This window comes from Anabas testudineus, chromosome 17 (assembly GCF_900324465.2).
Source record: "Anabas testudineus chromosome 17, fAnaTes1.2, whole genome shotgun sequence".
In the NCBI taxonomy this organism is placed as follows: domain Eukaryota; kingdom Metazoa; phylum Chordata; class Actinopteri; order Anabantiformes; family Anabantidae; genus Anabas; species Anabas testudineus.
The window spans coordinates 809,525-823,867 of NC_046626.1; the positions used below are offsets into that span (position 1 = coordinate 809,525).

Below are 14,343 nucleotides of genomic sequence, written 5' to 3' on the forward strand. Positions count from 1 at the left end.
TCGGATATAATGACCTTGTAACTTGGCCACGATAGTGATAAAAGAATAAATCTACAATATATTGAATAAAAGAACTGACCATAAGTTTCCTTCATTATCATGTTTTGTAGAAAATGGTTACTCCAGTAAAGTCTCGAGATACAAATCATTTGGTCAGGTGACTTCATCAAAAGTTCAACTGAATTTCATTTGTTATGATGTAATAAAAAAAGAAATGAGTCCGTTCACCTGTTGGCCAATCAGACCAATCAGACGCGAGGATTAAGATTATGGGCGGGGCTGTGCTGACGGGATGAAGAGAGGAGGATGAGGGGATGAGGGGAGGCGAGGATGCGGACGGAGTGAGAGCAGACACACAGCTCAGCAGCTCCGTGTGCTCCGCGGGTTAGAGAGAAGCAGCTCGGGGGAGGAGGCTTCATAACCATGCCGGTGAGACGGGGCCATGTGGCGCCCCAGAACACGTTCCTGGACACGATCATCCGCAAGTTTGAGGGGCAAAGTAAGTAGTCTACCAGAGTCCACTAGAGTGACAGCCGGAGAAAGTTAATTCAGTTTGACCAAATGAGAAGTGGATTTGTGCAAGGGTGGAAATACTGCTTCCAGCAGGAGGGACGGGGGCAGCTACACCAGGCCACGGTGAAAGAACCCATAATGACAGACTGGACTCATGTCTTAGGCTACTTGTAAGGGTGGTCAGGTCCATCCTCTCTGGTTTTTTTCCTGAGAAGAATCTAGAACTGGACTCCATCAAGACTTGATTGGACATCATTTCAAAAGGTGCCCCAAAGGACAAAATGTAAGATGTCTCTGCAGAGCTCCACGATAAAGTAGGGCAATGAAAGCACTTCTCTGTAAAGCTTCCACTGTTCCCAGCAGCACAGTGGCCTCACTGATACAGTGTGAAACCAGCAGCTCATCCAGATTTACCAAAGCTCAAACTGAATTTGCTATTATTGGATCTAAATGAGTGTTGTTGACTGTGCTGTCAAGCTTCAGTTAAAGAGATAAAAGCGTGCCACACAGAATGTGTGTATTCATTTAATCACTAATAATGTTCAACTAAACCTTTACTTACATTTTGAAATGATCCATGTGTGAATTGAAATGAGTCACATAGGGTTTTGAAGCATTTAGAAGTAATGGAAGACATTTATCCATGATCGGAAGAACAAAGAAATCATTAGTTTGAATATTTGCATTGAAAGAAGCAACGATTAACTAGAAGAAACGAAGTTTTGTTTTTGTTCTTGTCAGAAATCTAATATTCGTGGCTTCAAATGGTTGAAACACTTGAACCATCTTCTGTTTGTCCAACAGACGACTCAGGGACTCAGGGAGCTGTCTACTGTCAGATACATTCAGGCAGAAACCGGGACAATATAGTTTTATTTGTTAAAGTCACAACTAGTAGGATTCTAAAAATTCTATATCAGTGCGGTCCAGAACCAACGATGACACAGGGTTTCTATCTGAACCCAAGCTGAACCTGAGGGTTTAGTGACCGATCGAACCGCTACCCGACATGCAGGTTGTATTTCATATCTGAACCCAACACAAGTGAGTTTGTGCAGTGCTTTTGCAGTATTAACCCCTCTGGCCTGAACCTCCAGGTACAGACGGGTCTAATCGGTTTCGTTTTGGGCTTCCCCCTCTAGATTTGAACACACAACTGTGTCTGATAGAGTATCGCAGAGGAGTGTATGAATGTGCGTTGCCTCTTCAGTACAGGGAAATGTAAGAGAGAAGTTGAACAGTGTCAAATGGTGTGAATCTGGAAAGACGCAGCAGTTCTGTGTGTGTTCTAAACATTTAAGCTTCTGGAATAGTCCTCATCTGAGACTTTTACTTGAAGAAGTTTTATTTTTTCCCTTATGTCCACAGATCGAAAGTTCATCATCGCCAACGCACAGGTGGAAAACTGTGCCATCATCTTCTGTAACGACGCCTTCTGTGGGATGTGCGGTTACACCCGAGCTGAGGTGATGCAGAAGCCCTGCACCTGTAGCTTCCTGTATGGACCTCACACCAAGAGACCGGCGGTGGCCCAGATGGCTAAAGCTCTGCTGGGAGCAGAGGAGAGGAGGGTGGAGATTTGCCTCTACACTAAAGACGGTACGATTCTGTTGTTTTATGTCAGTCAGGGTAGATGTTACTTAACTTTACTGCTTATATTTTAAGTTGTGTATTTGGTATTTCTTTCACTGGACAAATAGGCTACTATCAACATATGACAGAAATAAACAGATTAATATGAAGTTTAATAGGTCAGAAGGTTCTCACATCACAGTGTAACACCCCTTAACTCATCTTTCAAATGTGCCGTCCATCTTGCGTCCCGTCTGGCCACCTTATAAGAAAAACCAGACGCAGCCGTGCTCCTCACATCTTCAGTGGAAGATATTAATGAAACAAGAGAGTAAGGGCGTTTATTAGGAAACGATAAAGACCTGTTGAAGCCAACAATTTGGGCCTTGTCATATTCACAAGAGATTGGTAATTGTTCTTTTTTATTTCTATTTTTGCAGTACATTAAGTGAGAAAGAAATACGTACACTTGTACGAATTCTGCTTGTTTGAGGTTTACAGTATCTTCTCATTTCCCTCAGTGTCTCTTTTACAGAAGAATATTGTCTATTAATATTTAATCTGTCACCTTTGGTATTGTGTTTTTTATTATATTTCAGCACTTCTCAGACTTATTGCTTTTGCCTGAGGACTAGGAGGCCACAGGGTAAATGGCTTGAACAGAGTGAAGATAACACGGTGCAGAATGATTACTGATTCAGCTGACGCAGTGTTTCAAGTCACAATTTCTACATCCGTTTCTTCACTGTCTTAGTCTCTGCTGCATTTTTATGTTTCCTATTACAATACTCAAAGTACAAAAGGTTTTTATTAGCATACTGGTTATGCATAAGCTTTGAGGATGCTGATTTTCTCTTACCTGTGTGCTGTTGCAGTGTCAGACACAGAGATTTTGGATCTCAAGGACAGATACCGTAGTTCCTACCTTACTGGGCCAGTGTGTCGATTCAGACCCCCAAACCCATCAGCCTACACATAATAAGCTACATACAGCTGCACATGGAAGTTTACATACTGTACAGTCATCATAAACACAACTGTCATGGCAAACTGATTTCTCTGAGGCAGAATGACCTAGTATTTACTCCTGTAAAGGATTTAAGGGAGCAATGCTTATAATAACGTTCTAATGTTTAATATAACAATATACTATGACATGTATGCAAAGTACTAACATTCAGTTTAAAGAGATGAGCAATCTTTTGTTAAACTCACTCTGTAACAAAAGTACATGTTTGTATTCAATCAATTCTCATCAGTGTCTTATGAAAAACAGATGAATGTTATCTAATATAACGAACGAGCATTCAAAAAGGGTATATAGAATAGGTTACATTACATGTAAGGAATTCAACTTAAAACCTAATATTTCTGCTAGAATTACAAAATCACAGGAAATGGAGAAAATACTCATTTACCATTAGTCATGTATAGTAAATCTGTAACTCTCCTAAATCATTATCTTACTGGACCTGTTCCTCATTCTGTTAGTTAGCTGATATTTAGTTGTTAGCAGGACTTTCTCATAACAAACGAATCACACTTCAAACTATCAAACTTCACAGACTCAGTAGTTCTAATGCAAACATATTTCTTCATAACACCCAAAAAAGCTGGACAAGACTCAGTGTGGAACATTTGCTCTGTGATCAATAGTAAATCCTTCTGAATCTTAGGGAATTTCAGATGGATATTGATGTTAGTTTTTCACTGCTACATTTCCAGTTTAGTTTCCATGAACAACTAAATACTAAATCATGTTTTGGAAATTATGAAAGACAATTCCAACCCTAATCTAGAAAATGCAAAGATTAACAAATAGAGAGCCTCACAACAACACAAAGCCAAACAATGTGTTTGCAACATGTTTTTAATATTAATCCTCACAAGTATTAAAAAATCAGTCAGTAATTTACAGATGGTCCCTAACTCAGTGTGACCATGTGAATGTCTTTTTATCCGAACATCTCTGATGTTTGACTTAATATTCAATTCAGTTTATTTATACAGAATGCAATAAAAGTCATCTTAAGGTGCTTGAGTCAGCCAACAATCCTACTTGAGCAAGCACTTGGTGACAGTGGAGAGGAAAAACTCCCTTTAGAGGAAGAAACCTGCAGCAGAACCAGGCTCATGGTGGGCGGCCATCTGCCTCGACCGGTTGGGGTAAGAGGAAAGAAGAGAGAGAAAAGAACAGCAGGCAATAAGACAACAACAAGCAGCAAGGTTGGCAGGTTGGGAGGACCAGTAACTGGACTCTAGAGATATACAGCCCTGGGGTAGAAGATACCTGCAGAGGAGAACAGAGAGAGGGAGAGACAGAGAGGGGGAAACACAACTACAGGAGAGAGAAGACAAAGTTAATTATTTGATATAGACGCCATATCTAAAGGGGTTTTATTACAATGCAGATATTTGGCCAGTATTGTGGTAAGATGGACCCACAGGCTGCTGACATGCCAGCACATAGGAGCCTGAAAACATCAGATTGGACCTAATTGGATGTGTAGGTTTTCATTCTTTTCACAGATGTACACATACAAACACTAAAACCTCCCGGGCCTGTATTATAATAGTTGAATAATATGTCTCCTTGGTTTACTTTACCATTTTGACTTTCACCTCCCTTTACGCAGACACACATACTAGAAACTGTTTACTGTGTGAAGACAGTAACAGGCTTTAAACAAGACACACATTAGACACAGAACACAGAATGAATACATGGTGATTATGTAGAGATTAAAAGGGACCTTCACAGCTTCATCCCACTAAATGAATAAGAGTGGGGTCACCATGGAAGGATAGGATGATCTGTTTCTCCACCTAAACTGCTGAAGATGAGCAATTAAGGCTTGATACTTGATATAGCTGTAACCTCAAGCAGGTGCTTTCTGTGGCTGTGATTAGACCAGCACAGCATTCAGGAGGGATTTTGAATAGTGTTCACAGAATGTGTTCAGCTCAGACGTATTTCTTAGGAGTATTTCTGGTGTGAACGCCTCTCTTGAGGTCATTCTACAGCATCTCTATTGGGTTGAGGTCTGGGCTCTGACTAGGCCACAGGAAAGTGATAATTCTACTATAGGTTTATTAATGAGTTTATTTTGGGTTATGGAGTCGTACTTTGGAGTGTATTATTTACAGAGGTGGTTCTAACCACCCTGTGGTCTATCCTTCACAAAAGTCACTTTCATTTTCGAAAAGAATGAAGCAGTTACACTCCTGCATCTCTGAAATTTCAGATGTATACAATCCTGTTTTGTAGGTTTGGTCATGTTTTATGTGTTGCTCCTCATTAACGCATACTAATGTTATTACCACTAGGTGGTTGACAATTTAAAGTCATGCCATGATTGACAGCGTGTTTAGCTTCAGTTTATAGTGCTCATGCTGATGCTGACCTCATGCTGACCCCAGCACAGTTGGACACATTTAGGCACACTTTATACAGTGATAAGAAAAAAAAGGAGTCCTATCAGATGGTGGCCTGATCTCAACATCACTGAGTAGGTCTAGCAGTGCTTCTTAATTTTGTAAAATGTCTTATCCTAAGTTCCTCCCAACTAAGACGTGAGGAGAGAGGAGTCAACACATTAGCAAAGTTGCTGTTTAAATTTAAAATTTTTCAATTCAATTCAATTCTATTTGTATAGCGCTAAATCACAACAGAAGTCATCTTGAGACACTTTACAGTGTTTAAGGTTTAAGACCTCACAGAGAATAATTATATTAAAAAATTATATAGAAAACCAGGCAATCCCATTTGAGCAGCACTAGCTGACAGTGGAGAGGAAATCATCGTCCATCTGCCTCGACGAGTTGGGGTGAGTGGAAAGAGGAGAGAGAAAAGAACAGCAGGCAACAAAAAACAATAACAAGCAGCAAGAACATTGGGCAAGTCGGTAGGACCAGTAACTGGACTCTGGAAACTAGAAATCTACAGCTCTGAGGACTGGGATACCTGCAGAAAAGTACAGAGAGGAGGCAACACAACCACAGGAGAGAGAAGACACAAAGTTAATAACATGCAATGGTGGCATTTACATTGATACAGGAGAAAGGAGAGAGGAGAGGAGCTCAGCAGACTAACCTATATCACCATAACTAAAAGATGGTCCAGAGTCACCTGATCCATCTCTAACTATAAGATTTATAAAAAAGGAAAGTTTTAAGTCTAGTCTTAAATGTGGAGAGGGTGTCTGCCTCCAGAACCTGAACTGGGAGCTGGTTCCACAGGAGAGGAGCTTGATAGCTAAAGGCTCTGCCTCCCATTCTACATTTGGAAACTCTAGGAACCACAAGTAAACCTGCAGTCTGAGAACGGAGGGTTCTGCTTGGAAGATATGGAACTATGAGTTCTTTAAGATAAGATGGAGCCTGATTATTAAGAGATTTATAAGTGAGGAGAAGAATTTTAAATTCAATTCTGGATTTTACAGGGAGCCAATGGAGAGAAGCTAACGTAGGAGAAATATGATCTCTCTTACTAATTCCAGTCAGAACTCTGGCTGCAGCTTTTTGGATTAACTGGAGGCTCTTTAATGAGTTATTGGGACAAACTATTAATAATGAATTACAATAGTCCAGTCTGGAAGTAACAAATGCATGGACTAGTTTTTCAGCATCACTTTGGGACAGAATGCTCCTAATTTTAATTTTAATGTTTCTCAGGTGAAAAAAGGCAGTTCTAGAGATTTCTTTGATGTATGAAGTGAAGGAGATATCCTGATTAAAGATAACTCTGAGGTTTCTTACAGTATTACTTGAGGCCAATACTAAGTCATCAATGGTGAGAATGTGATTAGACATAGTGTCTCTGAGATTTTTAGGACCAAACAGTATAACCTCTGTCTTGTCCGGAATTAGGAGAAGGAAATTGGAGGACATCCAGGTCTTTATGTCTTTTAAGCAGCTTGAAGTTTGACTAATTGATTAGTTTCTCCTGGTTTCATAGATCAGTATAGCTGGGTATCATCTGCATAACCCATGGAAATTTATAGAGTGTTTCCTAATAATATCGCCTAAAGGGGACATATATAACGTGAAAAGAATCGGTCCAAGCACAGATCCCTGTGGAACTCCATAGCTGACTTTGCTGTGCATGGAAGACTCATCATTAACGTGTACAAACTGAAATCTATCCGATAGATACGATTTAAATCCACTCTAGTGCTGTTCCTTTGATCCCAATGACATGTTCCAGTCTGTGTAATAAAATGTTGTGATCTATAGTGTCGAATGCAGCACTAAGATCTAACAAGACAAGTATAGAGAGTAGTCCATTGTCTGATGCTAATAGAAGTTCATTAGTGACCTTTACCAGTGCTGTTTCTGTGCTATGATGTACTCTAAATCCTGACTGGAAATCTTCATACAAGTTATTGCTGCGCAGGTGGTCATATAATTGAGTCCAGAGTAGCACAGCTGGACCAGCTGTCAGTCTGCAGGTGTCTAGAGCTTAGCATGCCTTGGAGTTTTATATTTGCCCCTAATAATGTGTTGTATGGTGGCACTAACAATAACTATTGCACAACAAGTGAATGTGAGGTAGCTCTGCATGTTTTCATTTCAATAAGCAGTTTTACAAAGATCTGAACATTAATTAGGCCCTGCATTATGTATTTATATTGTGAAAAATCGACAGTGTGTAACATTATTTCTCAGACAAAGAAAGCACATCATTTAATTCATTTTAATTTATTTTAAATTTTTTTAGATTTTATTGGTTGCATCTGTAAACATACTGTTTGTAAATTCACTATGGCATTATCCACGCTATGCAATTCCCTGGTTGTCTGCAAAAACTGTGCATGAAATGTGATCTGAGATATCAACAAGCACAGTACAGTATTTCCAAACAGACAAAACACAACAAGCAATATAAATACAGTGGTTATGGTTTGGGGTGTCTTTGCTTCTGGACATGGACTACTTGCCATTATTGAGTTTATTAAGTTTATCAAGATGTCTTACAGGCTACAGCAGGTGGCTGTGCAAAACCTAAGCCTCTGAGAAGGCTACTGAAACTAAACAGTGAAGTAAATTTACCATAGAATGTCTTCACAGACATCAAATCCACATTTTGGAGTGGCCCACTCACAGCCCAGCCCTTGACCCAACAGAGATGCTATGGAATGACATGACGAGAGACATTCATACAAGTTCCTAAAAAGCTGTCTAAGATGAAGCAGTTCTGTGAGGAAGAATGGTCCAAAGTTCTTCCTGAACATTGCGCAGGTTTTATGCTGCTACAGGAGACACTTGATTTAGGTTATTGGTTTTAAAGGTTGTTTCACTAGTTTAAAAAACAGGAAATTGCAAATAATGCTCTTCCCTTTTCTTTTCACTATTTAGAATAGTGGAATTGATGCAGTAGTTATAGAATTTTCAGACATGACCTAAAATACCCTGTTATTTTAATCCATAGTTGTGAACAGTAGCAGCATCTTTAAGTTAGAATGTGTGCAAACAAGACAGTTCATCACTGAGAATTTTTTAAAAAGTATTGTAAAAAATGCTAGAAGAGCATGGGGCAAGACAAAGTGAGAAACAGAATATGTGTCTGAGAGCGTGAGAGCAGGCTGGATAATCTTTTTGGCTCTTTCCAATAATCTCTAATCTGCTAGGTTATCATTTCTTTTGGCTGATATGGTACTTATGCTCTAATGAAAACCCTGATCCTATTTATCCTATTGTCCCTAAAGACGGCACTGACCTTCACTGATCTCAAAACACACACACACACACACACACACACACACACACACACAAACACACATACATCCCCAGAAATCATGAAGGACCTGCTGAGAGTTAAAATATACTGTAGTAGTGCATAACTAGACATTTAAAAAACATAAAAGCCTGAGCTATTTTAGTAGCTATCTAGATATGTGTTGTGTGGCTAGGTGCTTGAACAAAAAATGACACATTGAGAAAAAAAAAACCAAACAAACTTCACACTTATATTTTAATTTATGCACAATTTTTATTGAAAAATTTATTTATGATCATTTGTTCTAGCACCTAAAAAGAACTATGTTTTCCTGACAGCCATAGTCATTATGAAGCCAAGGGAACATGATTATAGAGTAGTATCATGGTTTGGGTCAGCTTTGCTGCTTCTGGACCATTCAGGACTGCTTGTCATTGTTGATTGAGCTGTGAATTCTGTGCTGCATAGGCAAATTCTACAGGAAAATGTCAAGATATCCATCCAGCTCAACAGTGGATAATGCAGCAAGACAATGACCCTAAACACAGAATGGTTAAATTAGAAAACTAGTCCTGAATAGACAGATCAAGCATAAGACTTGGTAGAGTGTCCTCTCAAGTAAGATGACAGCATCACTCATCACTCAACAAATGCCCTGAAACAACAATTGTATATGTTCAAGTGACTAGGAGCCATATTAAATATGACTCATGTTCATTTGGGGGCAAATGAGGAAGCCAGGGGCCACATTATTATTGAGGAATAAATGTTTCTGGGACAGCACTGTTACCTGTTTGCTACCAACAGTAATTGTTAGTTTCCTTCAAGCCACACTGCAGTCTGCAGTCTCCTGGTGCCCCTGGAGTATAGTATATTCCCTAACCTTAACCAAGCCTTTAACCATGTGATTTAGACCAGGTGCTTTAAAGGGCTTTAGTGCGCAAGAAGATTTCTGAAGACTTTAGAAAAAGAGTTGTTGGGACTCAAAAGGCTGGAATGGCTAAGAAAATGTGTCCTACACCAGTCGACTATCTCTGCCCTAGGGCTAGATTTGCATTTGGTAGACACTTTTATCCAAAGCAACTTACAGGGTACAAGGCAGGGTAAGCATGAGAAGGTCTTGCCTAAAGACCCCTACTGAAGGTGGGCCACGAGACTTGAACTCCACTACAACTTCACTATCCATATTCTCATCAAAAAGAACCATACTGTCTATCAATCTAGGCCATCTTTACTTAAGTTCATGTTCAGCTGGAAGGCTCCTGGGATAATGTTCTGTGAACGAATGAGACCAAAGTACAATTATGTTGCAAGATGCAACATGCAAGAACCTGATGACGCCTCCGTTGTGTTATGCTGCCTATAGTTGTGGCAGTATCATGACCTGGGCCTGCTTTGCTGCCTTTAGACCATGAAAGACTGTCAATGGAACTGTGAATTCTGAACTGTACAAGCCAGTTCTACAGGAACATGGCAAGTTTGTGGATTGTTGGATTAAGAGTCTACAGATTCAGAATCCCGCTCCATATGACATAGTCATACTTGCAATTTAACCAAAGTTAATGCAGCAGAACAGAGGTTTTGTCTTTTCATGAGATAGTGTTTATTATTGTTTCATGTTTTTGATGAAAATCATAACCATCTTCCTGTGGGATTAATGCACATGTGTCTCTTCTCCCCATGCTGGCATTAAATCCAGGGAACATTACTGAGTTCTTCCACATAATCAGCCATTAATCCAAAATGGAGGCAAAGTCTGTATTTATTAGTAAAGTTCAAAAATGTACTCTTTCGGGATTGAAGTAATTTTAGTATTCAGAAAGGTCAGTACACCTTATGATTTAGCCTCAATATTAGATCACAGTTTGAGGATTATCACATTGGAAACATGCCTAGCTATTTTGTAATTGTGTGTGTGTGTGTGTGTGTGTGTGCTCTATAACAGATGGTGTGATCATGTCATTGGGATATAATTGTTAAGGTAGAATGAGTTAGCGTGTAGCTACATTAATCCATTCTACTGACCACACACACACAGCTGCACTGCATTCTGTCTATCTACACTTTGAAAACAAATCAGATTATAATGGTAAAAAGAATCATGCTGGATATTTATACTGATTTGGACCCGGTGATGTGTAAGAAATGAAAGGATACCACATCATTTACTGGAAATTAAAAGTATACGCCTACAGAGGGATGAATTCAAAGACACCCTGAAAATCAAAAATCAAAGTGGAAAATTTATGCAGCAGGTCAGTCCATTTTACTGAAATTTCATTCCATCAACTTAAAATGGTACTCAGTACTTTGTTTGCCCCCCATGTGCTTGTATGCATGCCTGACAACATTGGGGCATGCTCCTAATACGACAGATGATGCCCAGGGGTATCTCCTCCCAGATCTGGTCCAAGGCATCAATGAGCTCCTGGACAGCCTGAGGTGCAATCTGGCAGCATTGGATGGACCAAAACATAAAACATGTTCCAGAGGTGTTCTATTGGATTTATTGGTCAAATGGTCAGTCAATGCTATCGATTCCTTCATCCTCCACGAACCCGCCGGCATAGTCTCACCACATGAGGCTGGGCAATGTTGTCACCAGGAGCAACACAAGACCCACTGCACCAGTGTAGGGTCTGACAAGTGGGTCCAAGGATTTTGTTTTGTTTGGTTAGAGACATTCACACCAGTGGCCTGCTGGAGGTCATTTTGCTTTGACAGTGCTTATCTTGTTCCTCCCTGCACAAAGGAGCAGATACTGGTCCTCTTGGTGGGTTAAGGACCTTCTAAAGCCCTGTCCAAGTGCCAAGTGTTTACAGTGTTCTTGAGACTGTTCTGGAGGACACAGCAAACCTTCTGAAAATAGCATGGTACTGATGTGACATCCTGGATCAGTTGGACTGGCTGTTCAACCTTTGTAGGGTCCAGGGATCACCTCATGATACCAGTAGTGACACTGACTCTAGCCAAATTAAAAACTGTAAAACTTTTCCTGTTTTGGGGGCTTGTTTCATTGTTGCCCCTCTAGTTTACCTGTTGTTAAAACACCAAAACAGCTGAAACTGATTAACAACCCTCTCTTCTACTTAACTGATCAGTTTAATAGCCCAGAAGTTGACCTGACCTGATGCTAAACTACTATTAAAAAGTCTACCTTTAATTTTTTGAGCAGTACAGGATAACATCAAGTGCTAACGACTCAGTGACCCATAGGGTTTATAAGCCTGCTTTTCCAGCCAGTCAGAACTGATGAAGTGTACCACAAATTAAAAGAACACGATGCATTTTTTGTTGTGGCTGACTGATATATGTTGCTGAAGCTAATAACTACTATTTCACCACCAATTATTCAGTTCAATTCACAAAAACAACATCACAGTCTAAACAGCTGCATAGAAGTGAACTGAAACATTGAAAAAACTGCACACATTTCTCAGAACCTCAGAAAAATGAAGAGGTCTTATTAGATTCATACTCCCTTGGGCATTGCAGCGAAACTACTATGTTGCCAACAGTGTGACAGCTGTGTTGGTAGTGGAACAATATGATACATTTTATTTAATAAATAGTACGAAGTACGTTTTTATTTGGAAGGTAGTTATTGTTCCACAATTGAAGTAAAATTGCACCAATAAGTTTAAAATAGTTTAAAAAGTAATGATATTAACAATACAACATGTTTTGAACGTATCGTGACACATCAGTAAGAAAAATGTTAGCTAATTAATGTGAAAAGAAGATTCTCCGGGAAAATAAGCAAATGTACCAACGTAATGTCATTTTCCTTCAGTACCATATTTTATTGGAAACACGTAACAACAAGTATAATACTAAATCCTTACTAAGATTCAATAAGGTTGAAAATTTATCTTAAAGAATTAAAAAAATAAAAAAAAATTCAAGTATTCAAATTTTTTCTAAATTTAAATTTAGAAACATTTTACACAATTTATTTAATAGTTGTTCATCAGTGCACATGTTGGCGTTGGGTCATGAGCAGCTCAGTATCAGCTTAGTAATAATTTTCTGCCTGGTGTCCCCATCTAGAGGAAATACTGTGAACTACATGAATCTACTGATTTACTTTTATGCAACACATACAAAACTATGTTCTTCTCTCATCTGTCTCTCTGTGTTGCTGCAGGCGTGTGTTTCCACTGTGTAATAGATGTGGTTCCAGTAAAGAATGAAGATGGCCTGGTTATCATGTTTATTCTCAACTTTGAGCTGCCCACTGACCCCAGACCAGTCAACAGCTCTCCGGCCAGAGAGCTCAACAGAGTGCTGCGTATACCCTGGCTGACCATGGGTATGTTTAACACTGTCCTAAAATAATTCACACATGCTGTGTTAATGATGAATTCACACAACATACAGGTGAATTAGATTGCTCTAATAGCAAAACCTTTATTATAATTGAAACTCACGATTAATATATGTATATTTACTTAAGTACTGTACATAAGATTACGATACAATTTTGAAGGAATTATACTTGAATATTGCCATTTCTGCTACTTCATACTTTGTTTTCACTACATTTCAGAGAAGCATCATACTTTTACTCTCCTACACTTATTCGGTAGCTTCAGCTGCTGCTTTTTAGTTTAGGACTCACAATGTCCTAGTGTGACATTTGCAAACCATTCAACAGTATATAAAATACTTCAAAGTCTAATTGACAATGAAGCGTCAATACTTTCTACCATACTCTTATATAAAGTTCTCCCAATGCAAGACAATTTTCTTCAAACAATTTGCATCTAGACTTGCACCCCTTCAGTGTCATACCATAATGCAATCTCTATTAATTATCAGTATTTCTGCTTTAAGAGGATAGACCTTTGTAAGTGTGCCTGAAATTCAAACAAGCTGGAGTGCCTTGGTAGTTGAATGGTTCCAGCTCACATTATAGGGTTCGGGCCCTTTGCTGAATGTCATACCCCACTCCCTTCTCTCAAGTTTACAGTACATTGTGCCTTTCTACTAATACTATCTACCTTTCTGTTCTACCTTTTATTTGTTAATTAGATTAAAGAGTAACTGACTCATCAGTCTTCTTCCTGTTGTCCATCCAGCTTGGCGGCAGCGCCTGCGCCCCCTCCTCCGCTCCCTCAGCACCAGTTCAGATGTGCTGTCACAGGACACAGAGTTGGGTACCCCTCATGCTGAACTCCTTCCCCTTGGACATGAGTCTGTGGCCCTGGACAAACTGCTGTCCCTCCCTGAGAGAAAACAGCTGGCGGAGGCAGGAGCTGGACTACTGCTGTGGGATGAAGATGAGGATGAGGAAAAACAAAGGGGGGAAGGAGAAAGAGGAGGAGAGTGGGACGGCTTGGTGGCACCCAGGCGAAGGAGTGAGGGAGACAAGCAGAGAAGAGAGGGGTCTCTGTGGGAGAGAAGAACAGGTGCAGTAGGAGGAGGAAGAAGAGGAGGGGGTCTTCACACAGGTCTGCCTACAGCTCCATCCTCAGCACCCCCAACAGTGGCTCTGCCCCTTGCCTCTTCACATACTTCAAGGCAATTCAAACTAATCA

The 14,343-nt window shown here is 39.8% G+C and overlaps 1 protein-coding gene across 1 annotated transcript in view; it reads left to right on the top strand.

Moving 5' to 3' along the window:
* Nucleotides 1–423: 423 nt before the first annotated feature.
* Nucleotides 424–14,343, top strand: part of LOC113171849 (potassium voltage-gated channel subfamily H member 6-like) — a 35,346-nt gene continuing 21,426 nt past the window's right edge. The window contains exons 1-4 of the mRNA XM_026374593.1: nucleotides 424–499; nucleotides 1,882–2,112; nucleotides 12,951–13,115; nucleotides 13,885–14,074. Coding sequence (XP_026230378.1) covers nucleotides 424–499; nucleotides 1,882–2,112; nucleotides 12,951–13,115; nucleotides 13,885–14,074 — 662 coding nt within the window. The remainder of the gene's footprint in view (nucleotides 500–1,881; nucleotides 2,113–12,950; nucleotides 13,116–13,884; nucleotides 14,075–14,343) is intronic.